At 58.9% G+C, this 27,025-nt stretch overlaps 3 protein-coding genes across 5 annotated transcripts; all 3 read right to left on the reverse strand.

Moving 5' to 3' along the window:
* Positions 1–439: 439 nt before the first annotated feature.
* Positions 440–6,362, reverse strand: ANKRD23 (ankyrin repeat domain 23). Its single transcript, XM_055539369.1, has 9 exons — positions 6,259–6,362; positions 4,677–4,823; positions 4,371–4,499; positions 3,014–3,139; positions 2,760–2,858; positions 2,573–2,671; positions 2,376–2,474; positions 2,127–2,225; positions 440–2,048 (listed from the first exon to the last, which is right to left on the reverse strand). The coding sequence occupies exons 1-9, from the start codon at positions 6,280–6,282 to the stop codon at positions 1,953–1,955; spliced, it is 918 nt and encodes a 305-aa protein (XP_055395344.1). The 5' UTR covers positions 6,283–6,362; the 3' UTR covers positions 440–1,952.
* Positions 6,363–8,482: 2,120 nt separating this feature from the next.
* On the reverse strand, positions 8,483–15,988 carry ANKRD39 (ankyrin repeat domain 39). The gene is made up of 4 exons (XM_055539370.1): positions 15,827–15,988; positions 14,715–14,818; positions 13,741–13,944; positions 8,483–9,556 (listed from the first exon to the last, which is right to left on the reverse strand). Exons 1-4 carry the CDS (start codon positions 15,924–15,926, stop codon positions 9,413–9,415), a joined length of 552 nt encoding a protein of 183 aa, XP_055395345.1. The 5' UTR covers positions 15,927–15,988; the 3' UTR covers positions 8,483–9,412.
* Positions 15,989–17,710: 1,722 nt separating this feature from the next.
* Positions 17,711–26,816, reverse strand: SEMA4C (semaphorin 4C). 3 transcript variants are annotated; one of them, XM_055539372.1, is made up of 15 exons: positions 26,695–26,816; positions 24,593–24,738; positions 23,013–23,161; positions 22,629–22,691; positions 22,395–22,493; positions 22,225–22,321; positions 21,992–22,108; positions 21,758–21,909; positions 21,497–21,672; positions 21,072–21,216; positions 20,754–20,976; positions 20,512–20,624; positions 19,381–19,538; positions 19,221–19,291; positions 17,711–19,093 (listed from the first exon to the last, which is right to left on the reverse strand). In XM_055539372.1, exons 2-15 carry the CDS (start codon positions 24,699–24,701, stop codon positions 18,264–18,266), a joined length of 2,502 nt encoding a protein of 833 aa, XP_055395347.1. In that variant the 5' UTR covers positions 24,702–24,738; positions 26,695–26,816; the 3' UTR covers positions 17,711–18,263. The 3 variants fall into 3 exon arrangements, with proteins under 3 accessions (XP_055395347.1, XP_055395348.1, XP_055395346.1); XM_055539373.1 differs by having other exon boundaries at positions 24,593–24,741; positions 26,695–26,807; XM_055539371.1 differs by lacking the exon at positions 26,695–26,816 and adding an exon at positions 25,998–26,384 and having other exon boundaries at positions 24,593–25,742.
* Positions 26,817–27,025: the final 209 nt, after the last annotated feature.

The following is a 27,025-nucleotide window of genomic DNA, read 5'->3' on the forward strand; positions in this document are numbered from 1 at the left end:
CCAGCTGTGAGTGGCGCCATCCTCTGCTGTGGCTTCTCGTGGTGCTGAGCGCAGGCTCTAGGCGTGTGGGCTTCAGTAGTTGTGGCTCCCAGGCTCTAGAGCACAGGCTCAATAGTTGTGGTCACAGGCTTAGTTGCTCTGCATGTGGGATCCTCCTGGACCAGGGATTGAACCCTTGTTGCCTGTGTTGGCAGGTGGATTCTTAACTCCTGAGCCACCAGGGAAACCCAGCATGAGGATTTTTGAAATCTTCCCTCCTCATTCTAACAGGCAGCCTAGCTGAGAAGCACTGCCCTGCCTGCCTGCTCTGCTTTCAGGGGCCGGTCTTGCTCTCAGGCCAGCACGGTGATCAGGTCTGGGGTTTGCTGCTGAGGAAGACGAAGCCCAGAGCCAGTGGAACTGGCCCTTCTGGCCCAGAACAGACAACCAGGCCATGATGGATAATCAACCAGTTTTAATGAGCAAAAAATAGTGATGTGTATAAAAAGGTATTTCTGTCACCTAAGTGTCCCCATTTTCTAGATGGGAAGTTGTCTTCTCCGTGGACTTGACCACCTGTTCGCCTGTGGCCCCCATGTCTGGGTGAACGGGGGGCTCTGTCAGTAGGGCAGGAGCTGCCCGTGTGAGGGGAAGGTGTGCGGCCGTCCTTCGGAGCTCTCGCCAGCTTTTTCACCGAGTAGAAATTGCCTTGTCCTTGGCCTGAGAAGGTGGCCATTGAGACGCAAAATAACTGCTGCAGAGTGGCTATCAGCCCAGGTTCTTTACGTGAGGGAGGCTGACCTCCGTCCGGGAGCCCATCACTTTACCTGTGATTCTCCATTTGGGGCAAAGTTGTTCTCAAAGGTTTGCTATCTGGTTTCTGGCATTAAAGGACCCAGCCCCGCCGTGACCCGGGAAGGATGGTGAGAGGAAGCTTTGGGGAGTGTGCAGGGAAGGATCGTGAGAGGAAGCTTTGGGGAGTGTGCAGAGGCTGTGCGCTCACGGCCACCTCGTCAGGGGAGAAGGGGAAGGAGCAGGTGAGCTCAGAGCCCTCCACGTCCTGCCCTGAAGGAGGGCGAAGCGGCATGGCCACAGGGGCCAGGCCATGGTGCCGCGCTCAGGCCAGGCCTCGGTGCCGTGCTCGGGCCAGGGGGCGTCCGCGCCCAGGGCAGAGCAGGGTTACGGGCCACCACCCCAGAAGCTGAGTGGGCCACAAGCAACCCCCAGCACCCAGGCGCTTCCTCTGCAAGGAGCTGCCAGCTGGCGGACGAGTTCGCGAGAGCACAAGGTTTCCCTGGGGTAAACATTAGCTCCAGCTCGTCAGCCCTGGGGCTGCTGAGGCAACCGGGCTGGGGCTGGCCTTCTGTACTGGGGGGCTCAGACCCGCTGAGCAGCCCCCTCCAGACAGCAGACCCAGCTCAGAGCCTCAAGGCTGAAGCATCTGGAGCCACTCTGGACGCTATCAGGGTTGCTGCTGATAGGAACTGAGGCCCCTGGAGAAACCTGTGCCCAAGGGCACCTGTGTGGCCCGATGGCGCTGGCCACGCGACATGTCACCCTCTGATGGCAGGTGGGCCCTCGTGGAGGGCTGAGCCAGGTCATCTCCTGGCCGCAGGCCCGGTGGACACTGAGGAGCTATATCCTGCACTGGCCCTGGAAGCCTGGGGCTTGCTCCCTTCCCGTTCCATCCTGGCGCCAGCCCCCTGCTGCCCCTCGACTGGACCCAGTTTCCTGCCCCGCATACCCAGGTCCTCTGCTTCGGCCCCCAGCTCGCGCCCTGCTGGGCACGGCTCAGCCCCAGACTGGAGGCAGGAAGGCTTTCCTACCTGTCCCCCTCTCGGAGTGGCCCTGTCTGACAGGGCTGCCTGGAGATGAGGGGTCAGGCCGGGGTGGGGGGTGTACCAAGGAAGGACCATGGGGAGGGTGGGGGGGTGATGGGGCTGGAATGAGGCTGTGAGCGGCCCTGCAGGTCGTCAGCACCGGGTCCGGGTATGCCTGACATGGGCCTGCAGTGCTTCCTGAACGCCCCTCTGCCAGTCCCGGGCCAGCTGCACTGGGGTCACCGAAGCCTGGAAGGAGGGCGCTGGCTCAGTGCCCACTCTCGTCCCTGAGCTGCCCACCCCGCCCAGCTGCCCGCCCGCACTCACCGCGTTGCGCACGCCCAGCCCAGCTCCGTAGAGCAGCAGCAGCTTCATGGCTCTGTAGCGCCCATGTCGTACTGCCTCGTGCAGAGCCGTGTCACCTTCCTGTCGAGAGAGACGGGGTGTCATCCTCCTCAGCCTGCTCGCCGGGAGGGGCAGGCAGGTCAGCAGGTGCCACGCGTGGCTGAGCTAGAGCTCCCTCAGTCCCCAGCCCCGGGGGTGAGCATCCCCAACCTCTGGTGCCCAGACGCTGACCTTGTCCTGCGCGTCGATGCGGGCCCCGCAGGCGATGAGGTGCTCCAGGCAGGCACAGTGCCCCGTGCGCACGGCCACGTGCAGGGGTGTGCTCCAGATCTGAGGGAGCAGCGAGGGGCGTCAGTGACACCACAGGCCGGCACGGCTGCGTCCCGACCCCCAGAGAGCATCGGGCTTCCCCCGGCCTGTGCCCTCACCTTGTCTCGGGCGTTGACCTGGGCGCCCCGGTTAAGCAGCTGTTTGAGGATGTCCAGGTGCCCTCTGCGGCAGGCCCAGAACACTGGGGTCCTGTCCAGCTGCAAACAGAAGCACCCAACTCACCCTGATGTTTGGGGGAAGCCAGTGGGAGGCTCGCCGTGGGGGTGGCCCTTCCCTGAGTCTCACCAAGTCCCGAGTGTCCACGGCCGCACCTGCCTCCAGCAGCTTGTTCACAAGCTCACAGTGACCCTTCAGACAGGCCCAGTGCAAGGCCGTGCGGTGCAGCTGGGGAGAGCGCGGGAGGTCAGGTGCAGGAAGCTTGGCCACCCTTGGCGGTCCCACTCCCTCCCCACTCAGGAGGCACCACGGGACTTGTGCCCCATGGAGCAAAAGCCCTGTGGTTTCCGAGGCATTCACCATGCCTGCACCACCCTTGCTACCTTGTCATGGGCATTGGGGTCCCCTCCGTCTGCCAGGTACTTGTCAATCAGGGCCTCCTGGTTCTCGGCAGCTGCCTTCAGGAACACCTCCAGGCCCACGGGTTCCAGCTGGGCCTGTGGCTGCGGCTGAGTAAATTCAAAGTGTTAGTCGCTCAATTATGTCTGACTCATTGTGACCCCATGGACTACAGCCATCAGGCTCCTCTGTCCTTGGGTTTTCTCCAGGCAAGAATACTGGAGTGGGTTGTCATTTCCTACTCCAAGGGATCTTCCTGACCCAGGGATCGAACCCTGGTCTCCTGCATTGCAGGCAGATTCTTTACCATCTGAGCCACCAGGAAAGCCAGTTAAGTTCAAGGACAAGGCCCACTCACTGGAGAGGCTGTTGGGATGCACGGCCTCACCAGTCTAACCAGAGAGCCGGCTGAGGACCAGCGCACTATCAGCTTATACAAACAACAGATTAAAAAAACCTGCCCCCAGGGACTTCTCTGGTGGTCCAATGGTTGAGAATCTCCCTTGCAATGCAGGGGACAAGGGTTCCATCCCTGATGAGGGAACCGAGATCCCATATGCCACGGAGCAGCTAAACCCACACATCAAAACTACAGAGCTTGTGCGCTTCCAACTCCGAAAGCCACAACTAGAGAGTTCATGTGCTGCAACCAAAGATCCAGAATGAGGCAATTAAGACCCCACACAGCCAATTACATAAATAAATACAAACTTTAAAAACACAATCCTGCCCTCAGAAGACTGACTGAACAGGTATGGGGTGGGGTTATGGACTGAGCGGTGTCCCCTCCAAGCTCGTATGTTAAGGTCCTAACCCCAGCGCCTGAGCGTGACCTTGGAAATGGGGTCACCGTGGCTGTAACTGTTCAAGATGAGGTCATCCTGGAGTAGGTGGGCCCTGTTCCAGTATGACAAGTCCTTACTGAAAGGGGACATTGGGATACAGGCATGCACACGTGGAAGGCCTTGTGGACTGTGTGAGCTCAGAGCAGAGACCGGAGCAACGCATCCACAAGCCAAGGAAATGACAGCAGATTACCACCAACCCCTACGCTGGGGAGAGGCATGGACAGATCCACCCCCCAGAGCCTCGGGATGAACCAGCCCTGATCAGAGATGAACCCTTGATCTCGGACTGCCAGCCTCTGAGCAGACCATACATACACAGCTGCTGTCTAAGCCCCCAGCTTGTGGTACTTTGTTCTGCCAGCAGCCGAGGCAGACTGACAGCGGGGGCAAAGGGGTCTCCAGGTGGGGGCTGGGCAGCTCCTCCCCAGGCCTCTCATGGGGACAGGAGGCTCCCGCTCATGAACTCCAGCCCGGGTGTGGCACCCTTGCTCACCTTGACCTCAGGCTGGGGTGCCTTGGGGGGGATCCTGCGTTTCAGTCGCTTTTCTTTCCGTCTTTGAACCAACTTTTCCAAATCAGCCAGGTTCTCCAAGTTAGTTCTGGAACTGTTAAATCTTTCAAGCTGTGGCAGAAACAGGACCATGCCAGCTGTCAGCAGCTGGAGCCCTGGGGCATCTCTTGGTTGGTCTCACCCTCATCTTTAGGCAGCAAGAGTGCCCACCCAGGCCATCAGCTCCTGAGCCCCGCCGCTCAGCTTGCCCGCACCCAGCCCCTCGGGCCGCCACCTCTGGCCACTCACTCTCCTCCTCTTCTCCTCGTCCAGTTTCTGCCTCTCCCGGGCCTTGGCCTCGTGGGGCCCCAGCCTCCAGCTGCGAAGGCCCCCTCCAGGATCAGGAACTCCATGTCCACATTCCAATTTCGTCCTTTCAACTCTCTCTCCACTTACCTGTAGGAACAGATGAGGACAAAGACTCAGGAAAATAAGGAGGAGCCCTAAGGCAATGGCTACCCACTCCAGTCTTCTTGCCTGAGGAATTCCATGCACAGGGGAGCCTGGTGGGCTGCAGCCCATGGGATCGCAAAGTCAGACACGACTAAGTGACAAAACTTAGCAAACACAATTGTGCTGGACTGGGGGTCCTGCCAGGAGCTGACACACAAGATCAGTGAGCCTATCTGGACCTGTGCGGAGTGCCGTGGTGGTCCACCCGCTCCTTGTTGGCTCTCACCACCTACAGCATCGTCTGAGACCTAGGAGGGCTGGCTGCTGCCCACTCTGTCCTGTCAGCAGAACCCAGCAGCAGGCGCCTGACACCGCATCTATTTATACTGCTGGGCCACATCCAGGTGAGCTCAGGCCTCCCTCGTGGGTGGCTGTCCTTAACATTCCTACTAGATCACGCCACTCTGCCACCTGACCCCAGGTGGGGGCAGGGGGTAGGGGGACCGCGGAGATGCCTCCTGGGTAAAATGCGAAATCCCCGCATTCATTGGGTCTTTGGGAAGCAAGCTCTTTCCTCTCGGTGCCGAAGATGAAATGAGTTACTGGGGCTGTGCTTAGGGCAGTGCCCATTGTACAGCGAACCATTCTTTTCTCCCTCTCCTGGCCCCTGCCCCCAGGATTCAGAAGCTGGCGGCACCCAGGCAGAAGCAAGCTGAGGGGAGAGAAGAGGCTGGGACGATAGGATGGCAGAGTGTATGGCTTCCAGCCACATGGAACTATTCCATTCCCTTCTAAAGTGAACTCAGGCAGTCAGACAGTTCCTGGGCCTTGCAACCCGTCTCCCAGCACAGGCTGAACTGGCTGGCAGTGGGGCCGGGGGGCAAAGTGACACCTGCGGCCTCCATGCCCGGCTCCATGCCCGGCCTCCATGCCCAGCCTCCATGCCCAGCCTCCATGCCCGGCCTCCCGCAACAGACAGCCTGAAGTGCCACCGATGTCCCTGCTTCTCTCTCTGCCCAGGGAACGCGAGCACCTTCATCCCTTCCCCAGGCAAGGCAGTCAGACCTTCCAGACCATTTCCCCAGCAACGACCAGCAACACAACTGAGCTCAGCCAGCACCTGGGCCACACTCGTGTCTCCCAGGCTAACGTGCCACTTCCCACTCCTCTTCTGCCATCAAAGTCAAGGGCAGAACCCACTGAACTCAAGGAATTTCTTGCCGACCGTTGCCTGGCCCCTTCCCGTCTCCTCCCTCTTTCGCTCCCTAGCCCCTCACGTGAGACCTGGGCAGACCGACCAGAACGGAACTGCATGTTTCTACTCCTCAAACCTCCATAGGCTGCACGAAGCAGCTGCCCAACCCCCTTGTTCTGCTGAGACAGTCCCAGGGTGCCCAAACCACTGCCCGGCCCCTGCCGCCTGGCCCCAAGTCCTCACCAACTGCTGGATGCTGAAGTTCATGGTCCCCCCACTCTTCAGGCCCTCAGTGAGAAGAGCCGAGCAGCTCAACCCTTTTATAGTACAGCCAGCGGGGGGCGGGGGGAGGGCAAGGCAGAGGCCTGGGCCCAGGCCAGATAACTCTGTGGCTCTGTAACCCTCACCAAAATACTGCCTCGGGCACTTAGCCTGTGCAGGCAGGAGAAAGAGCTGTTCTGAGCTGAGTCAGCTGCATCCTCGGACACCCCCATCCTGCACCTACTCAGAGGTGCTTCAACCAATCAACACACATCCTGGACGCGGGGCCACCAGCCCAGGTTCAAGGGGAAATATCTCCCATTCTCCCAAGTGTGGGCTTCTCAGGCAGCGCTAGTGGTAAAGAATCTGCCTGCCAATGCAGAAGATGCTGGTTTGAACCCTGGGTCAGGAAGATCCCTTGGAGGAGGGCATGGCAACCTACTCCTGTTTTCTTGACCTGGAGAATCCCAAGGACAGAGGAACCTGGCGGGCTACGGCCCATAGAGTTGCAGAGTCGGACACAACTGAAGCGACTTAGCACACATACATGCTCCTAAGTGTAGACACCATGGAGAAAAAGAAGTGTGAGCCTCCGTGTTGCTGTGGAGGGAGACCCCGGGAGATGGCACGACTACCCTGGCAATAGGAGGCCAGAATCCTGAAGTGGACCTCCACGGGAGAGGCCGAAGAGGCTGATTTCTGCCTCAGGAAGCTCCCTGGCTCCTACAGGAAGAAACCAAGTGACTTCCCACCTCTCGGCCAGTTTCCAGCCTGAAACCTGGCTGCTCCCACTGGTTTCCTTCCCCAGGCAACCCCCTGCCCCCTCACCACTCCAATGGTCAAGGTCAACGTACTAAGCTAGGCCACCATCAGGAGCCCAGTCTGTCATTGGCACCTCACGCCTCTGGAAGAGACTTCCATGGCTCACAGGCAGGTCCCCAGCCAGATGCCCTGCCGGGCCTGGGGCACATCCTTCCCCAGCAAGGTGAGGTTCAGATGCGCTCCAGGTCCAAGAACAAACGTTAACCATTAACCCAGCTGCAAAGCGATTCGTCTGCCTCTACCGGTCAACCTTCCTGATTCTCCCTAAGACACCAAGCATGCCTTCCACCCAGTTGTGCCTTGAATTTCTGCCTTGACCTTTGAAAGGAAACCTGATAGCTGGTGAGTGAGACTCGGCCTCGAAGCCATATGAGCAGAGATGAGCAGGATGGGCGGCGGGGGAGGGAGAGCCGTGGGTCCAGGGCCGCCGAGGGCCCAACTGCAGTTGGCTCTGAGCTCCCAGACCTGGGGAGCCCAGGGCTTTTTAGAGCAACTCTTCTGTGCCCAGGGTGTTTTTCTCAAAGATGACTTTTGGCCTGTGGTCCTGAGGAAGGGAAGAGTTACCTGGAGGAGAGTGAGGTGAAACCGACAAAAATAAGCAGGATTTGAATTTGGACTCCACTGCCCGCCACCGACACCACGACTCCTCTCCTCCAACATCCCAGGGCAAGGGTATCGATGCTGCATCTGAAATGCTCAGTAGAAGACTGTTGGTACTCACATGGAGCTAACTAGTATTAATTTATTGTTGGTATTACTTTATCGAAGAAAAAAATTACCTCTTATAAATAAGTCCACACATAGCAAATCACGCTCAGGACCCCCACCTGGGGAAACAGTGGGTGCAATTTCACACACCTCCTCCTGACACTCCTCCTGAGTGTGTGTGAGCGTGTCTGTGTTCCTATGTGGCTCTACCTACCCTAGTGTGGTCACGACTCAGCACTCTCTCCACATCAGCACAGGCTGCACTCATGGCCGGGAACCTCAACTCTGCCCATGTGGCTCCAAGGCCGGAGTCTTACTTGTCCCCCTGTTGGGAGCACTGGGTTTAGCTCTACTTTTTTTCTTCTTTTTTTAACACTTCACCCCATGCTCTGGTGCACATCTTTGTAAATGCATCTGTAAATAAACATCTTTGGGGACTTGCGGTTAAGACTCTGCTTCCAATGCAGAGTACACGGGTTCCATCCCGGGCGAGGAAACTAAGATCACACACACACACACACACGATAACTTTGTATACATGGATATTTCTCTAGGGAGCTACAGAGAAACTAGAAGTATTGGTCTTGCTCACTTAAATTGTAGTAGATATTGCCAAACTGCCATCCACTGTACCCATTTTCATAAACAGGTAACAACAAACACAGTTAAGACAAGAGACAGCATGAAAAATATATATGGATATATGCATACAAAACAAAGGATCAATATCCAAAATACATAAATGACTCCTATGAATCAAGGAAAAAATTTTTTAAAAATTTTAAAATTTAAGTTTGAACAAGAAGGTCACAGAAGACAGGCATTCAACCTCACTGGCAATTAGCAATGAATGCAACATAAAGCAACAGCACCTTGTAGTCTCAGACGGAGACGGCGATGGCATCCACTCCAGTGCTCTTGCCTGGAGAATCCCAGGGACGGAGGGGCCTGGTGGGCTGACGTCTATGGGGTCGCACAGAGTCAGACACGACTGAAGCGACTTAGCAGCAGCAGTCTCTCAGACAGTTAACATGAATGGAATTATGGTATAGATGCAGGTGTGGGTCAGGTTTTCGGGAGGTGGGAGCTCAAATGCTGTCTGCAAGGCTCTGAGCGCCCCCTCAGTGCTCCTCAGATCTTCACTTGTCTCATCCCCACAGGGACCCCACCAGTCACTCCTATCTGAGAGATGGGGACACGGGACACAATGGGTACCGTGACTTGTACCAAGGTCACCTGGCTAGAAAGCAGCTTTTCATGTGTCACGTATTCCATAGCTTCTTCTCATGCTTACATAGTTTGATATTTTCAGATTTGGGTCTTAACTCTAAATTTATTTTTGTGCAGGGGATGAGGTAAGGCTGTAACTTTATTTTTTCTAAATGGATAGATGTTTCCACATGAGCTAATTTAGAATACGATCATCTGTCCAGGCGGCAACCTTGGCAGCCCCCGCAAGCTAAATTCCCTCGCTTCGAGGGGTCAGAACGTGGCTCTGCCGGTCCTTCGGCCTCAGGCTCTCACCCTGCGGCTCGGGTGCTGTCCAGGTGGGGGCTGGGAGAGCTGTCCGAGTCCTCAGTGCACGGCTGAGACAGGAGGCGGCGACTCAGCTGGCCAGCAGGTCCTGCAGGTCGCTGTTGCCAGGCAGCAGGTCGCAGGCGAGCCGGGACTTCCGGTCCCGCACGGCCTTCAGGGCTGGGCTGTGCTGCAGCAGGAGGGAGCAGATGTCCATGTGACCCTTCTCAGCAGCCTGCGGGGAGAGGAGCCCGATCAAAAGCTGAACCCCACTGTGCCCCGCTCTTTCTTGCTCTACGTCTGGGGCTCTTTAGGTCCTAAAACAGGTCTTGCTGGCTGGCTGAACAGATTTCCCTTGACTCCAGCCAATGATGCATGTGCAGGGCGGTGGGGCGCCCTGGTGCTGCTCGGGCAGTTGGCTTGAGCTTTCCCTCCTGCACCCTTTGCTCAGGGGCCATGCTTCTTTGCTGAAGCCTGCACATTAACGACAAGTACAGAGGACGTCCCTGGCCATCCAGTGGTTAAGACTCTGCACTTACACTGCAGAGGGTTGCAGGTTCAATCCCTGGTCCAGAAAAATTCCACATGCCACAGGGATCTGGCAAGGAACCAAGATCCTACATGCCACCAGGTGCGACCAAAGAGGGGAAAAAAAAAAGAACAAGTACAGTGGACCACAACCTCGGTGGTCCAGTGGTTGAGAATCTGCCTGCCAATGCAGGGGACACAGGCTTAATCCCTGGTCCAGGAAGATCCCACATGCCACAGGACCACTGAGCCCACATACCTAGAGCCATTCTCTGCAACGAGAAGCCTGTGCACCACACTAGAGTAGCCTCCACTCGCTACAACTAGAGAAAGCCCACACACAGCAACAAAGACCCAGCACACGCCAAAAATGATAAAATTAAAAAAAATAAAGAGCAGCATCTACACAAACATGCATATTGTCTAGAGGGGGCACCATGGGCACGAGAACGTCAGACATGGCCCTTGTCCTGGGGAACTTGCAGATGAGCAGAGAGAAATAGGTCTACTACCCAGGTTTCTCCTCTTCCCTCTGAGATAAACAGTTCGGATGTTAATTCTAACCCACATCTTCCAAAAAAGAACAGAGTTAGGTGACTTACACAGATTATCTTATTCAACGTCTCCAATAACCATCAGAGGTAAGAAATACTATTGTTTCTATTTTACAGATGAAGAAACTGAGGCTTATAAAAATTGAGTAACTTGTCCAAGGTCACAGAGCTAGCGTAGTTGCCCGGGGAATTCTAAGTCAGGTCTGTCTGACCCCAAAGTTCGAGCTCTCAATATAGCTATATCACTCTATTCCCCACTTCTTCCAACAGACAAGGGCTCCTGAAGGATAGCAAATATTAGTACCCAACACCATCTCAAATTTGAATCTAAATCTTTACTAGGCATAAATATCTTGATGAGGACAGACCTGGGGTTCTGAATATTATTGCTTCAATTCAGGCAGGTGAGTTATGAGCAGTTGTGAGACGAATTCCAAATAATTTTTAGCAAACAAAACAAAACACAAGGTGTCAACGTTTGCAGAAGGGAGGGAGGGAGGGAGGCTGGAAGGAAGGGCCGGGTGATTCAGATTCCTCACACATACTCGCTCTCTGAATTTCTCGAGAATGCTGCAAGCCGTCGGTAAAAGCAGCTGGTCTGTCCCCGGGAGTGTCCTGCCTGTCAACACTCATCGCGGGCGCTGTGGTGGTGAAACACTCGAGCAACACCGGTTCAGACCACTGGGAAATGAGCAATCTGCCTCTCCAACCGGCAAGGGTCTCCACACAAAAGGGCCCCCAGCTGGTCTCTCAGCATCTGAGCCTGGTGCTCCGGCTGCAAGAGGAAACAAGGCCAACTCCAGCCGCCGCAGTGAGAGAGGCAGAGATCATGGAGAGGGGGCTCCAAGAGGGAGGAGGCAGGAGTCAGGTGCAGGGTGCTCTGGGCATCCGGGTGGGGGAGCTGCCCTCCGCGAGGAAGAGGAAGGCTCTCTGAGCGTGTGATGGTCCAGAAAGAAGAACAGACACAAGCCAGAGGGCAAAGGGAGAGGAGAGGCCTCCGGACAGCAGAAGCCGCTGCCTGTGGCCTGCAAGGGATACAGAAGTGGGTTCTAGAGACGGGAGATGGGGGCTTCCCTGGTGGCTCAGTGGTAAACCATCTGCTGCCAACACAGGAGACACGGGTTCATCTGGGAAGATCCCAGATGCCGAGGAGCAACTAAGCCCATGGACCATGACTGGACCTGTGGTCTGAAGCTGGGAGCGGCAACCACCGAAGCCTATATCTCTACAGCCTGTCTTCCAGAACTAGAGAAGCCACTGCGATGAGAAGCCGCTCACTACAATGAAGAGGAGCTCCTGCTTGCTGCAACTAGAGAAGAGACCACACAGCACAGCCAAAAATAACGAAATAAATACAATTACTTAAAAGAAAAAGAAAGAAAGAAACTGAAGACAACTAGCGGGGCCTGAGCGTAACAGGCAAGGGGCCGGGAAGGAGCTCAGGACAAGCCGACAGACAGGCAGGGGCCAACCCCGAAGGCCTGGTAACCAGCTTAAGGACTTGGTAGAAGCAAGCCTCCAGAGGACTCGAAGGCATGGTGTGGTCCGAACTGTGCTTTAAACCATGGCTCTGGGAGAAGATCAAGTGGGCTGAGAGAGGACCAGATTATACACACAGGCTTTACGGACGCATCAACTGCCTTTCAAAGATAAACAAGAAATTGGCAAAAGGGGATGCCCTAACACATGACTGTGGAGAAGGCGATGGCACCCCACTCCAGTAGTCTTGCCTGGAGGGTCCCATGGACAGAGGAGCCTGGTGGGCTGCAATCCATGGGGTCGCGAAGAGTCGGACATGACTGCGCGACTTCACTTTCACTTTTCACTTTCATGCATTGGAGAAGGAAATGGCAACCCACTCCAGTGTTCTTGCCTGGAAAATCCCAGGGACAGGGGAGCCTGGTGGGCTGCCGTCTATGGGGTCGCACAGAGTCGGACACGACTGACGTGACTTCGCAGCAGCAGCAGCAGCACATGACTGACCAGAGACATATCAATACGTTTTCAGACAGCGATACAGTTACCTCACTGTGCGCTGCTGGAGTTTAAAGCTGATCAGGGTTCATTCTATAACATAACCGTCGGCGTCATTTACATTTTGCTCCATTAGGTTCCTGTCCCAACGCTGTATATACTATAAATGTAAATTTTCAAAAATGATGCATCGAGAAATTTTGAGTGAAGAATTTTTTGGTGAATTCTATGAAGATACTTCTTCCAATCCTCCAAGTGACACGTATGCTAGTGTCTAAGAAGATGCTAGTTCTCCAGAATAAAGTTCTGATTCAGACGATACGAATATTAGACCAACAAAAAGAGAGAATGCTCCTTTGCATCTACAGCAGAGTGGACTGAAGACAACGTGTCACAAAAATTAGAAGCCTTTACAGGTGTGTCCGGTGGTAACTGCTGAATGTAATAACCCACAACGCGTGCGCTCAGTCACATCCGACTCTGTGCAATGCCATGGACTGTGGGCCGCCAGGCTCCTCCGTCCACGGGATTTCCCAGACAAGAATACTGGCGTGGGTTGTCATTTTCTCCTCCAGGGGAATCTTCCCGATCCAGGACCAAACCCACATCTCTTGCCTTGGCAGATGAATTCTTGACCACTGCCCTACCTGGGAAGCCCAATAACTTGCAAAGTGTTGGTGAAATAACAGAATTAATTTTTGGCCAAAAGAAAAATCGCCAGCCACAGGTGTTAATTTCTTCAGAAATCCCCCCAGTCAATAAAGTGACCCAGAAGACGGAGCTGCTGGGAAGGGGGGCAGGGAGCGAAATTTGTGTCCAGAGCAGGTATTCTGTGCTCCTCAAGCTGTTCACTGTGGGTACGTGTTTCTAGGCAGAAAACTTCTAATTAAATGATCACTCTGGTCACAGTGTGGAAAGTGGACTAGAAGGACAGGCAAGGGTAGGTACAAGTTTCAAAACCTACGTTAAAAAGGCATTGAGGATGCATCACTAAGAGAAGAAAATGACACCTTATGTTTTGTACTAATTTACGTGCACAGGAAACTGGCTGGAAAATTATATGTTAATCCTCAAGTGATGATAGGCAAGCACTGAGATTACAAATGATTCAGATTTTCTACTTTACGCTTTTCTGTTATCTCCATGTTTCCTGCCATGAACATGTTATGCCTTTTTTATTGTTGGCTGTACCATGTGGCCTGTGAGGTCTTAGTTCTCTGACCAGGGATGGAACCTGGGCCCAAGCAGTGAGAGTGCCACGTCCTAAACACTGGACAGCCAGAGAATTCCCATGTTCTAGGCTTTATCATGACAAGAGACAAGAAGTTCTTGCAGCCCGTGAAACTTCTGAGAGGCGACGCACCTTGTGCAGACTGGTCATGCCGTCGGCGTCCACCAGCCTGGGGTTGGAGCCGTGCGAGAGCAGGAGCCGGGCAATGTCCGTGTGCCCGCAGTAGCTGGCGCGGTGCAGGGCAGTGGCTCCCCCGTGGGTCTGGGCGTCACACTTGGCCCCGCTCTCCAGCAGGAACTGGCACACGGCGTAGTGCCCATTGCGGCTGGCGTAGTGCTGCGGTGAACAGAGCTGGGGTCAGGAGGCAGAACCCTGGGCGAGGGCTGCAGCGGTGGCCGGAGCCCCCTCTGGCAGCTGGGTGACCAGGGCGAGACTGCATGCCTAGCTTCAGATTCAGCCACTGGAAAGTGGGAATAATAACCATTCCTTTTAAAAAATGTTTATTTATTTTGGGGTGTGTCAGGTCTTAGTCGCGGCATGCGGGATCTTTCCTTGCGGCACTTGGGCTCAGTAGTTCCCAGGAATGTGGGATCTTGGTTCCCCAATCAGGGGTAGAACCCGTGCTCCTGCGTGGGAAGGTGAAATCTTAACCACTGGATTGCTGGGGAAGTCTCAATAATTACCAATCCTATCTCACAGTATCATTATGAAAGTGAAAAGTGAAAGTGTTAGTCGCTCAGTTGTGTCTGACTCTTTGCGACCCTATGGACTGTAACCCAAGAGGCTCCTCTATCCATGGGATTTTCCAGGCAAGAATACTGGAGTGGGTTGCCATTCCCTTCTCCAAGGGATCTTCCCGACCCAGGGATGGAACATAGGTCTCTCACGTCTCCTGCATTGGCAGGTGGATTCTTTACCGTTATGAAAATGATGTTAAACAATCAGTGAAAAGCACCTCGGCTAATTAAAAAAAAAAAAAACAGGTTCATAAGATGCTTAAACAGAAACCCTGCTGGGAGAGAAGAAAGAGTGGGAGAAGGGAGAAGGCAAACACCATCCCCGCCCAGAGAGCAGGAACCCAGAGCTCAGGCTCCTCCCCAACTCACTAGAGCCGTGTAGCCTGCGGAGTCAGGCTGGCTGGGGTCCACTGCCTTTTGGATTAAATACTTCACTCGGCCCAGGTCTCCGTTCAGGGCTGCTGACCAGATTCCTGCAGAGGCACAACCCAAGCACTGAATAATGTTCACGGACTGGGGGCTTCTAGCACTTCCCTTACCTCTCGACCTCAGTCTTCTCATCTACCAAATGGGAATTCGTCTGCTCAACAAATGTGAACTGAGCACCTCCTCTGAGCTGTGCACTGAGGGGTGCTGGAGCCAGAGAGAGCAGGGGCTTGTCTAACCAGGACAGGAGACCGGCCAGACACAACTTCCCTTCTTCCCCACTTCAAACACACCAGTGTTGGATAAAGTACTATTTCAGATGTTTGAATATACAGTCACAACCAAACACTGTCAGGTGTCAGCCCAAAGTGAAAACCACAGGCAAAGTGGTGAGCAGGCATCTAATTTGTGGAATCCTCCGAGTCCTCGGAACCCTACACACATCTCAGGGACTCTGGCTGGAAGGCCTGAGCAGAGTCGGGGGCAAAGGTGGCAGGCCGTGCGGGTGCTGGGGAACCAGACAGAGCAAGGCTCTGCGCACACAGCTACGGGCACCATGGACAGTCTGGGGCAAAGGAGTTACCCCACTTGACGCACACGTAAGGACGACACCTGCAGTGCCCGACAAACAGCCCGGAACAGCGCAGCCCCCTGGTCTGAAGCTCCATACCCTCGGGGTGGGTGCAATACCCTGGAAGCAGACTCTGCCGCCCGGTCCCTCTCAGACCCCGGAGCGGGCCTGGATGTCCCGGGGTCGCACCAGGTCGGGAGTCGGATCCCGCCGCACCACTGCGGAAAGTTACCGAAGCCAATGCCTGTTTCCCGAGCTGCAGACGAGCCGGCGTTTCTATTGCCAAGCTCGCGCCAGGTCCCCTGTGGGCTCTCATTACGCGGGAGCTGCGAGCCCACAGCCGGCCCGCGCTCCGACCAGACCCGCTCCCACCCCCACCCCGGCTGCTTCCCTCCAGGGATCCCGGTTCACGGCCACCTTCTTGGCCCCGGGGGCCTGCGGACGCCGGAAGGCGCCGGGCCGGCAGAGCCGCGCGCCCCCTCACCCCTCTCGAAGTCCATCTCGTCCAGCGTCTGCTGCACGCCGGGCGCCGCGCTGGGGTGGGAGCAACAGTGGCCATCCGCGCAGGGCCGCGGGGCCGCCATGTCGCTCTCAGCGCCCGCCCACCGGCTGCCGGGCGCGGGCACCGCCACGGGCCAGCCTGGGCGCGGCCTCGGCGTACCGCCCGGTCGGACCATTCGGCGTCCGCACGAACTACGGGGCCGACCAATCAAGCGTCTGAGTCTGGGCCCGGGAGCCAATCGCGATGGCAGGGCGGGACCTGCGGCGCTGTGCCGCGCCGGCCCGAAGCGGCCACGAGAGGGCGTCCTAGGCTAAGCGGAGGCCCGGGCGCGCCCGCTGAGACGCAGGACCGACGCTTGGGGAGGGCAGCCGGCCTTTTATGTGCCCCCCTCCAGGTTCTCCTGGTCCCACCGGGATCCCCAGGGTCAGGGGTCACCAGGCGGGCCCCAAGGCCCTTCCCCACCTATATCCCCCACCATCTCGGGCTCAGGTTGATGGGTCCTTACGGCCGCACGGTGACCAGTTGAAAGGCTAAGACCCCATCCTTCCTCTTCTGCCCACTTCCTTCTGCTGCCCACTTCTTGGAACGCCATGGGAGGCAGATGGTCACAACTTGTATTGGCTCCTGAAACCACCTTTAAGTAGGCCCGGGGTAGCGGCTGGGGGGGGGGGGGCAGGGAAAAGAAACTGGAACCGTCACCCCGCAGTAGGCACCTCATTTACTGAATCAGCTTCCTTCGGCTGTGGGTTACTGACCGTGCAGGAAGCTAGCTGCTCAAATCAGCAGATGCCAGGCCTCTGTTACAGCAGGACACCGCAGCAGCTTGTTCCAGCCCCAGCAGGCCCCTCAGACCGGTCAAGGGTACAGAGGACTCTTCATTTCCACTGCCTGTGTGTGGGCGTGAATTATAGAAGCCAGGCTAGGTCCTGGTTTTCTTAAAAATATCTTGGCCCTGGACAGGCTCCTTCCTATAGCAAAGGGGCTTGGTGCCTACCTGTGGCAGTGGAGGAAGTCCCACACTGCATGGTTATCTGAAGCATTCAAGACTAACATTCCTGGAGGGAAAGGCTGCAAGTAATCATTCTTCCCTTAAAGTGGTGGGAGCCCCATCCTCACATCAGCCAGTCCACACAAGTTTAAGCTGCTTCTAGGATGTTCCTCTCCACGGCCCCCACTCCCATTTTCCCTTCCCGGAGTGCTGGGAAGCCAGGCCCCTCCCCTTCTACTGCTTCTATCCCCCAAGCCCCGACTTCTCCCTTTGGCCAGAAGCCATGGTTGGCTCCCCAGAGGCTGTGGCCCTGGTCTGGTTCCCAGCCGACCCACCACTGTGGGAAAACACTGGAGCCTGGCCTCTGGACCCCGCTCTAGAGGGGCACATGCAGGAGGGGGGCCACTGAAGGGCGGACTGAGTGAGGCTGGTCCAGCCCCACTCAGCCCATAGGGAGCCTCCCTCTTGGCACCCAGAAGGTTTCAGCCCAAGTGTCTTATCTCCATGACAAGAACGGTTTCATTTTCTCCATTTTATTTGTCAATATAAAAATACTCAAATATTTACAACAAATAAATACGCGGGGACACAATAAGTTACACTGCTGGGAGCCCTCCTCCTAGGGCTGGGAGAGGATATGCCAGATCCACAGCATGCCCACCCCTCTTGCCTTTCCCCCCCTCCCCCACACACACAACCTTTCCCAGCCCTGCCAGGGAGGACAAGTATAAAATACCACTGAACCCCAGGGCCAAGTGGGAGGCCCCTCCCAACCCTTCCCCCCAAACACACAGGAGGCTGCATCCCCCTCCCCCCCACCCTGAAAACATTCATAGCCCTGGGAGCAGGACCAGGCCCCACCCCAGAGCCCTGATTCCCCCAAAGGGGCACAGCACCCTGCCCAGCCCACCCCCATATGTACACGGCTGCCCCCTACTGGGGACAGGTGGGGGCAGGAGAGGCAAAGTGATACGTCCCCTTCCCCTTCATAGCTCCAATGACCCACCAGGAGGACCCCAGGCCAAGGGAAGACTTGACAGAAACAGGAAGACTGCATCTCACACACGCGCACACACACACACACACACGCACGCACATGTATGTACGTACATATGTGCACACATCTGCATTCACACACAAATGTACACAAACACACCCACATCTGCAACTTCTGCCTTGAAAAGTTTTGGCTGTTGGGGTCCCACGCGTCTGTGATCCACAGCCTCTCACAGAGGAGGAAGGTGCCCTCTGCAAGGCTGGTGCCCTGGTAAGCCACACCAAGTGGCAGTGCCCGTGCTGGCAGAGCAGGTCCTCATGGCCGGGCAGTGCCGGGCAGAGCAGGTTGCCCACGCCATGTCCCTGAGGTAGCTGGTGCCTGTGCAAAAACGTAGGGAGCCGTGCCTCCCAGGCTGCGGCCCGAGGGGCGCCCCCTCATACTGAGGACTCCTCGGGGTTGGAGTCCGGCAGCGGCTGGCGCTGCTGCAGTTTACGCCTCAGTTCGTCGGCGAGCTCGGGCAGAGGATGCCCGAGGCCGCCGCGGTCCTCCCCTCCCAGCTGGAGACGCACGTAGCCATTGGCGTTGGAGTTCCGGCCACCTCCCAGGTGGAGCCGTGTCGGAGAAGGCAGGGGCTGGCCGGGGATGCCGGGGGGCGGCGAGGGGGGCCCACCGCCAGGCTGGCACCGAGCGTGGCCAGGCACGATCTTGAGAGAGCCATCTGAGTAGTAGTAGCCCACAGGGTCCCAGAGCTTCTCGTCTGTCTCAGGGCCGGGCCGGAAGGGGGGGCTGGTGGGCTCCTTGGGCAGCTCCAGCGGGTACACCAGGGTCCTCTCGGCCGCCTTGGCACCTTTCTCCAGCTCCTCGCGCAGCCGCCGGCGCAGGGACAGAACCAGCAGCAGCAGCACCAGGCACACGGCGCCCAGGGCCACCACAGCCAGCCACACCAGCCCCAGGTTCTCCAGCGGGGCCCGGGCCTCCAGCGTCACCGACGGGCCCGCCACCACCGCCACAAGGTAGCCCTCGGCAGCCAGCCGGGCCCCCTGCTCCTCTGAGAAGCAGTGGTAGGCGCCGGCGTGGCGGGGCTGGGCAGCCATCACCACCAGGGCCTGCAGCCGGGCATCGTAGAGGAAGGAGCCAGGCTGCTCCGCGGGCAGGTCGCGGCCCCCGAAGGTCCAACGGGCGTGGGCGAGGTTGGAGGAGAGACGGCAGGGCAGCACCAGGTCTGTGCCTGCCACCACCGTGATGTTTTTGGGTGTGAGCCTGACTGTAGCGGCAGAGAAAATGAGAGTCAGTGGGTGCAAGACGCCCAGGCCGAGGGGGGACAATGACACCCCGGTTCTGGTCCCCCGAGGCCCGTACACCCTGCAAGGAGGACTAAGACAACAGCTCACCTTTCTTACTGCCCCGGAAATTACAGATGCTTGAGGTATCCGAGACGGTCACGTGCTGGATCAGCAGGGACCTGGTGGGGGGAGAGGGATCCATCAGCGTCCCAGGTCCTGCCACCCTCCTCTCCCCGCTGGTCCCCGCACACGCAGAAGCCCCCCTCACCCGGAGTGACCGCCCACAGCCACGCAGCGGCTGCTGTTGGCGTTCCAGGCACAGTAGGGGTCCCGGGCGAGCACACAGTCGGCACAGGAGCGGTACTTCATGCAGTCGGCTGGGGGCAGCTGCACCAGCTGGGAGCGGGAGCCCGCGAAGAGCAGCTTCTGCCAGAGAAGCACAGGAGGGAGACTGAGCCAGGTCCGGACACGGCCCGGGCGGGGGCTCGGATGACTGCCAGGGCGCCAGGGCCCAAAGCAGGAAGTGGGCTGTGCTCGCGTCCCAAAGCGGGAAATCTGAGGGCTGGGAAGGCACAGAGGGCTTACTATAAGCCAGGAGCAATCCTAAGCCCCTTACAGCCGTGACCTTGTTAGAAACGAACAGCAGACCTGTGAGGCTGAGAAGTTTCCTTGTGCCTGCTCACTCACACCCATGTACACACACTCTTACACTCACACACACAAACCCACTCACACGCACTCACAGACCCCCCCACACATACCCTTACACTCACACACACTCTCACATACACTCTCTCACACACACACACACACACACACACACACACGGCTCCAGAATAGTATAAATAGCGCAGGAAGTTCAGTTTCCGCAGATCCCGTCAGCCTCACAATAGCACCAGCAAAGCATAAGGCATTTTCCTGTTTCAATGGAGATCGCCAATCTGTGTGTTTCTGCAACTACAGGCTTTCTTTCTGCCATGGTTCCACGTTCTGGGGAACAACCCGAGCCTCCAGAGTTGGGAAAAGCCAAGCATGTGAAAGTGCCACAGACACGCGGGAAGAGAGTGGATGGGGGAGGGAAGCTTCGAGCGGCACTTCGGGGAACTGCTGACTATGCCAGGGGCTGGGGCTGGCAGGCAAGGAGGCATCACGCGGGCGTCAGGAGCCACAGTGGCACGAGGCTGGGCGGGCGGCGGCACAGTCCCCTCAAGGGGCCTGAAAACAGCTGACAAGCGCCGTCAGGACCGGGCTGTATACTTCTATAGAAGATAGGGCGCCCGCAGAGTGCAGATTCCACGAGCGTTCTTGCTCCCCTCTCGGGCATCTCCCCGCCCCTGGACTGGCCAGGCACACGACTGGGGGCCATGCGGGGACACGGTGGGTGGGGCCTGATGGCTACCTTGCTCCAGGACAGGACCAGGCTCTCCACAGGCTCCTGGTCAAACAGCTGCAGCTCCTCAATCAGGTGAACCCAGGGCCCCAGGCTCACGGCCTTGAGCAGCCAGCCGTCTCCTGTAGGGGTTGGGGGGAACAGGTGTCAAGAAAAGGGAAGGAGGGTCCCGGGGTGGGGCTGTCTCTGGATCTCCCTGCTTCGGGCACACAGGCCTTCGCCTAGCCCCCAGCCGCTGCGCCCGTACCCACCTGTGCCGATGAACAGCACTGTGTAGGTGGCCCCATCGAGCCCCAAGACGCGGTCCGCCACCAGGTGGGTGAGGTTGGCATTCTTCTTCACCAGCAGGGGGCGGCCCCAGCGAGGCCGCACCTGCTCCTCCATCAGCGGGTGCTTCTTGATGAAGTTGAGGATGTTGTCGGGCAGCTCCAGGGAGCTGGTGTAGCCGTGGCGCCGGTGCCAGTTGTTGATGCACTGGGGGTGGGCAGGGTTTGGGGGGCAGCTGTCAGCCCAGAGGGCAAGGCACCAGAGCAGAGAACGTGCGCGCGTCCCCGCCTGGGACAACTCACCGAGCCGGGCCGCGGGCTAGGGACAGGGTCAGTGTAGCGGCCCCACTTCTGGGCCTGCTCGTGGTACTCCTTGTAGGGCCCCTCGAACACCTTCTGGATCTCCTCCAACTGGTACTCGCACACTGCTGACAGGTCCATGTCGCCCCTGTCACAGCAAGGGAGGGACCCCAAGGGTCAGAGCTGGGGTGCCCACAGCTCAGGGCAGCGGAAAGGGAGCGCCCAGGCACAAGAAGGCCATGGCCACGCGTGATGTGGTGGCAGCTCAGAGTGCCACTGGGGGCACCTCTCACAGAGGGGTGGTGAAAAGGGCGGGAGCCCAACATCCTTCTGGACCCCCAGGACCTCCCCCAGAGGCCTGCCCCATCAACCATCCCTAACCCACAGACCCGCTCCTCCCCACCCCCAAGGGCTCCTAGCCAACTCACCACCGCGCCCGAAAAACCCCGAAGAAGGTGGTGTTGTGCCAGGAGGCATCCTGGAGCGTGTGCAGCGCCTGCAGCCGGTTGAAGTAGAGCTGCCAGTCAGGTGCGGAGCACACCAGCCGCGCCTTCAGAAATGTGGTCCACTTCCTCTGCAGCGTCCGCGCGCCCCCCACGTCGCCCTGGCAAATGGCAAGGGGACACCGTGGCCGGTCAGCCCTGCCGGGCTGCCGGGCACCCAGGGCTGCCCGCCCCGGCGGTCTATACCTTGCAGACGCGGGCCACGCGGGCCACCACCTGCTCGGCGTAGCAGTCGTACTCCACAGCGCGTTCGCTGAAGAAGAAGTACACTTTGTCGTCGTCCCCCGTGTAGCTGCCCACGCTCTCCGGGACGTAGGCGGAGCCCACGAAGTGAGGCTCTGGGGGGAAGGGGGGGTGTGTCAGCCCAGACATCGGGCCCTCCAGGTGCCTCCCACACCCAGCTGGCTTCTCAGGGCTCACCGTTGAGCCAGAAGGCCAGGTACTCGGTCTTCATGGCGTGATGGGGCCCCATGTTCCGCAGGATGACTGGCTCCGTGCCCAGGAAATTGTTGAGCGTGGCCGAGTACAGCTCACCGTCTACAGGAGACGCGGGGTCAGCCCACGCAGAGGCGAGGTGCAGACACTCAGGCCACGTGGTCCCAGAGTGGGAACAAGTCCTGGGGACCCCCAACCTGCAATGGGACAGCACTCACCCACAAGGAGGCCGGTGTGGCCCTTGGCCGGGTCATAGGGGCACTTGCCCTTGCCATCCTCAAACTCACTCCGCTCCAGGGTGAAGGTGAGCATGTCCTAGGGGTGGGGACAAGGCCATGAGAATGCAACAGGGACAGGCCTGGGGCTGGGGGAGAGGAGCAGCACTCACAATGTAGGTGCACTTGGGCTGGAAGGCATAGGTACCGCACACGTACAGGTGGGATGTGTTATATGGCTGCAGGAAGCGGATGAAGTTGAAACACTCCGTCTGAGGACAGAGAGGCATCTATTACTCTGAGTGCCTGGAACACAGGGACCCTGGGACCCAGACCAGCACTGGGACGGAGCAGAAAGAGCGTGCATCATGCACCCCCCGCCCGCCAGCAGGTCCCAGAGAGCCGACCTGGTTACTCTTCCCTTTCTGGATACACTCAGCCTTCTTCTCCACTGGCGCCTCCCAGGAGATCTGAGGATAGGGAGGGAACGCGTCAGCATCGCTGCAGGTACACACCAAGCATGTCATCAGCACGGCTCGTGGCAGCAACATGGGGACTCCAAGTGAGAAGACACTGTCCCCACTCTCTGGGAGCTTATTCCAGAGAGGACCAGGGCCCCTGCTCCCCCAGCGCAGCGGTCCCAGCGAGTGCTGCAGACTCGTGGGTGAAGCGACATGCTCACCAGGGAGGATGGGTGGGGGCGGCCAAGCCCAGGGGACAGCCTGTCCAAGCGAAGTCCCCAGGTCCTTCCTCTCTCACCCCTGTGTGCCTCCCGCTCCCCCACCTCTCACCACTCCCTGCAGCTCCAGAGCCTCCACGCTGAAGGCAAACAGGGCCTCCCGGGCCCCGACGTACAGGAGCCCCGTCTGCTCAGTCAGGGTCAGCGTCAGGAAGTCCTGGATGCCCGTCTGGGAGAAGCGCCGCACCACCGTGGCTAGCTCTGCAGGAACAAGGCCGGAGTGACCAGGGCTGGGGTGAGTGGACCTTCCTGGGACTCCAGGCATCCCCTCTTCCCCAGAATTAGCCCTCCTCTATGCAATGGTCACCGTACATTAGAGCCAGCACCCCACAAGCAGATGCCAGCCAGGCTCCTCTGACCAGCAATAAAGGGCATTTTCTGAATAGGCTTTTGACTCTGACAGCTCCACCCAGGCCTCCCTGGCTTTCCCCACCCAGGGAGGCAAATCTGGGCTGGAGAGGAGGAAGGAAGGATATCTCAGCCACAGCTTCCGGCCAGAGGAAACCATCAGACTGATGGCTCTCACTCTCAGGGTCAGTAGCCACCTCCCCATCCCGCCCCCACTTCCTTCTCTGCTCTGTTGCCCGCTGCCCCCACCAGGGTCCAGCCTTGCCCTGGCTCCTGATCCAGCTGGGCAGGATGGATGGAAGTTGAGAGCGTTCCTTGTCTTAGAGAACCCTTCCCTCCAGTGGGTCCCAAATGCAGGCTGCTAGGGGTACGAGCAGAGCCGGCCATGGGATGTGGAGACGGAATCGGGCTGGGAGACCAGGGCAGGGAGGGCGGGGGAAACCAGAGGCTGGGGACCAGAGATAGTGCTGCAGCCTGGGGCTGGGGAGACCTGTTGCCATCCGTTGAGCAGGGTGCCACGACATTCATGTAGCCACAGGATTCCCATGTCAACCCCCAAAATAGCTGCTGGACTGTCCTCAGGGTCCCCCTAAATCACCCTTAGTGTTTGGAGCCAACGATGGGCCCAGACACAGACCAGCAAGGGAGGGCTTCGTTAGCACCGAGGAGCCTGTGGGAGGTGAGCTCATCCCAGGTCCCCAGAGCGCACAGATGATACAAACACCTGACATCACCTCTGCATACAGGTGTGTGTGCACAGAAGGGCTGTCAGGCCCACTGACCCCCTCCCCCACAGGAGCATGTGCACACACACACCCCACCCAGGGCCATCAGATGGCACGCGTATCAGGTCAGCAGAAGGGGGAGTCTATCATATCAGGGTTGCTAAGGGGGCTCCTGGGGGCACAGAGCTTGAAGACTTGGGAGTGGGTGGTAACACCCTTTGCTTCGTGCTTATCTTGGCTCAGGTTTCTCTCTTTAGGCTCTCAGTGCTAGGGATAATTCCAGAAGTGAGATGTGGGGAGAGAGGTGAAGAATGGTCACTCTTGGATAACAAGGCAGCCAGGTCCTAAGTGTAAGGAGGGCCACCCCAGATCCTGGCCTGGACGACCAGTTCTGGGTTCCTAGAGCCACTCATATTTCTTAGAAAGCTGTGTCACGTACATGAGGGCCTTGAGCCCAACTGCAGAATGAAGCCAGACGTTCCAGAAGGCAATTCCTTAGCACCCATCTTCCCCCAGCAGTCCCTCCTGGCCTTCTGCTCCCCAGCGTTCAGACACTCACCCCCAGAAGATACCGTCTTCCGGGGTACCAGGTTCCACCACACCTCAGCCCCAAGGCCCAGGCCCCACAGCTCCACTACCAGAAGCCAGACGGCCCAGTGTGGGGCCATGGCACACGCCCGGGCTCTGAGCTCCAGGCCAGCTGCCCTGCTGGGGGAAAAGAAAGGGTCAGAATCATAGCCAGAGAAAGCAGACCGGAAGGGGGCCCACACAAGCCGTGCCAGGAGGCACTGACAGAACAGAAGATCTGATCAGGCCTCCCAGGGCTCCCCCCACTGCCCCAGCCCTGGGAGCCACCACCTAGTGCCCTCCCACACCTGGCCTCCTTCCCCACAGCTTCCAAAGGACCATGGGGTCTCCCTGAGGGAACGGGGAGAGCTGAGTCAGCTGGAAGAGTGGACACTCAAAGATCCTCCGGCCCTCCCCCACTTCTCGACAGGAAGTTGTTTAAGAAAATAAAGAGAGGACCCTCCTCCTCCCCCACTCGGGCCTTACAGATTGGAAGGACTTCTTAAAATAACCTCTGCGATCAGGACCTGGCCCTACTGGGGCTCCAATCAGCCCAAAGGGGATGAACCTGTAAGTGGGGCAGGCGGTAGGAAAAGCCCCCCAGAGAGGACTCGGTGCATCAGGCCTGCGGGGGTCGCGGTCCAGCCTCTCCCCTCCCCCAGCGCAGACAATAGCCGGGCAGAGCCCAAAACCCCGTTCCACATCACAGGGCTGAAGTGGGGCCGGGAGCTGGGCCCCCTGCTTCCCGAGGCCCCTTTGTTGCCCAAGAAGGCAGGCAGGAAGTGGAATGGGATGGGCGTGGAAAGGACCGGGGCTTCATCCTGTTCCACGCACAGCCTCCTAGGAGACACCAGCCCTCGGGCTGAGGGGCCGCGGGACAGATCTCTGGTCTCATCAGGGATCTTTCCTGCGGCGCTTTCAGGCGGGGGCGGGGGGAAGTAAGGACCTGGTGGGGAGCGTCGGGGGGTTCTTCCTGAACCGCGGGGGCGCCCGGAGCAGGGCCAGCGCCTGCTGCGCTCTCCCCGGGTCTGATGAGCCTTCCCAACTCAGGGATCGCGCCGGGACCCCGGCCGGGGCAGGCCATCTGGATTAATTTCCACTGCTTCGGCCCTCCAGGGCACAGAGACACAGAAGCTGAGGATCTGTTCACCCCAAAGCAAAGGGTCCAGTTGGGACCCCGTCCTGGGTTCCCCTCGATTCTCCCCTCCCCCAGCTCCGGGGATTTGAATGCAAACAAAGCGGAGGCGCTGGGAGCGTGGCGGAGCCCGACCGACGGACGCCCCCTGTCGGCCCAGTTCCCCAGCGCGGGAAGGGCGGCGGGGGGTGGAAGGGGGGCGGGGATGCGTTCACCCCCAACCCGTCCCCAACACACTCCCAGCCTTCCCTCGGTTCCTTACCCCAGGCCCAGGCCAGACCCTGCAGCGCGCTCCGAGGCTCTGCCGGCACTACTCCTCCTTGGGCGGCGGAAACGGGCAGCCCCGGGGGGTAGGGGTGTGTAGAGAGGTGCGAGGTGCCGGCGGCGCGCCCCCCACCCTTGCCCACCCCGAGCGGCAGGCTGCGGACGGCGCCCCAGCAGCTGCAGGGCGAGCGCTCCAGCGGGGACTGGGCAGCGCGGCTCCGGAGCCTGGCTTTCCAGGACAGCCCGCCTCCCCAGCGGAGCGGGCGCGCGGCCGGGGGCCGCGGCAGGGAAATCCGATCTCACAACATCGGCCTCCGTCCAAGCCCGCCCCAAACTTTCCGTCGGGGGTGGGGGAGCCGGGGGCAGTTCGGGGGCCTGGAAAAGATCGCGGGCGTGGACCGGATAGTACGAGGGACCCCCCCCCCCAACCCCGAGCACCATTCCCCCTGGCCAGTCCGTGCCTCCGGACCCTGGGGCTACGGGCGCCGCTAGCCCCGCTCGCGAGCCCCCGCGAAGCAGCCCGCGGGGGGCGCAGGGAGGCGCTCGGGCGGACAGCTGTCCTCGCCGCCGCCCTTCCCTGCGCCCCCAGACCCTGTCTCTCGCGCGTGCGGCGTCCCCTGCTCGAGTCTGGGGACAAAGCGGCGGCCCCGGAGAGCCCCTTGGCTCTGGCTCCGTGCAACCCCGGCCTCACTCACCTCTTCTTCGCTGCTTGAATCTCTGGGCGCCGCCCTCGCGTTCGGCTCCGACCACGGTCCGCCTCTGCCCGCGCGCCGCCGCCCGCCCGCCCGCGCGCGCCTGCCCGCCCTGCTCCGCTGCCCCTCTGCCACCGCCCCTCGGCCCGGCTCGGCTCGGCGCCCCTGGGCTCGGGCTCCCCGCGCCACCGCGGCGGGCGCCGGCTCTTTCTCCGCCGCTGCCGAGGCTCTCCGCCACCTCCCCCCTGACGTCAGGCGGGGTGGGGGCTGTCGTCGGAGGCCGGGGGCGGGACGTGAAGGCCCGCCCCGGAGGGGGCTGCGACCCGCACGCCTC

The sequence above is a fragment of the Bubalus kerabau genome, chromosome 11 (genome assembly GCF_029407905.1).
Source record: "Bubalus kerabau isolate K-KA32 ecotype Philippines breed swamp buffalo chromosome 11, PCC_UOA_SB_1v2, whole genome shotgun sequence".
Taxonomy (NCBI): Eukaryota; Metazoa; Chordata; class Mammalia; order Artiodactyla; family Bovidae; genus Bubalus; species Bubalus kerabau.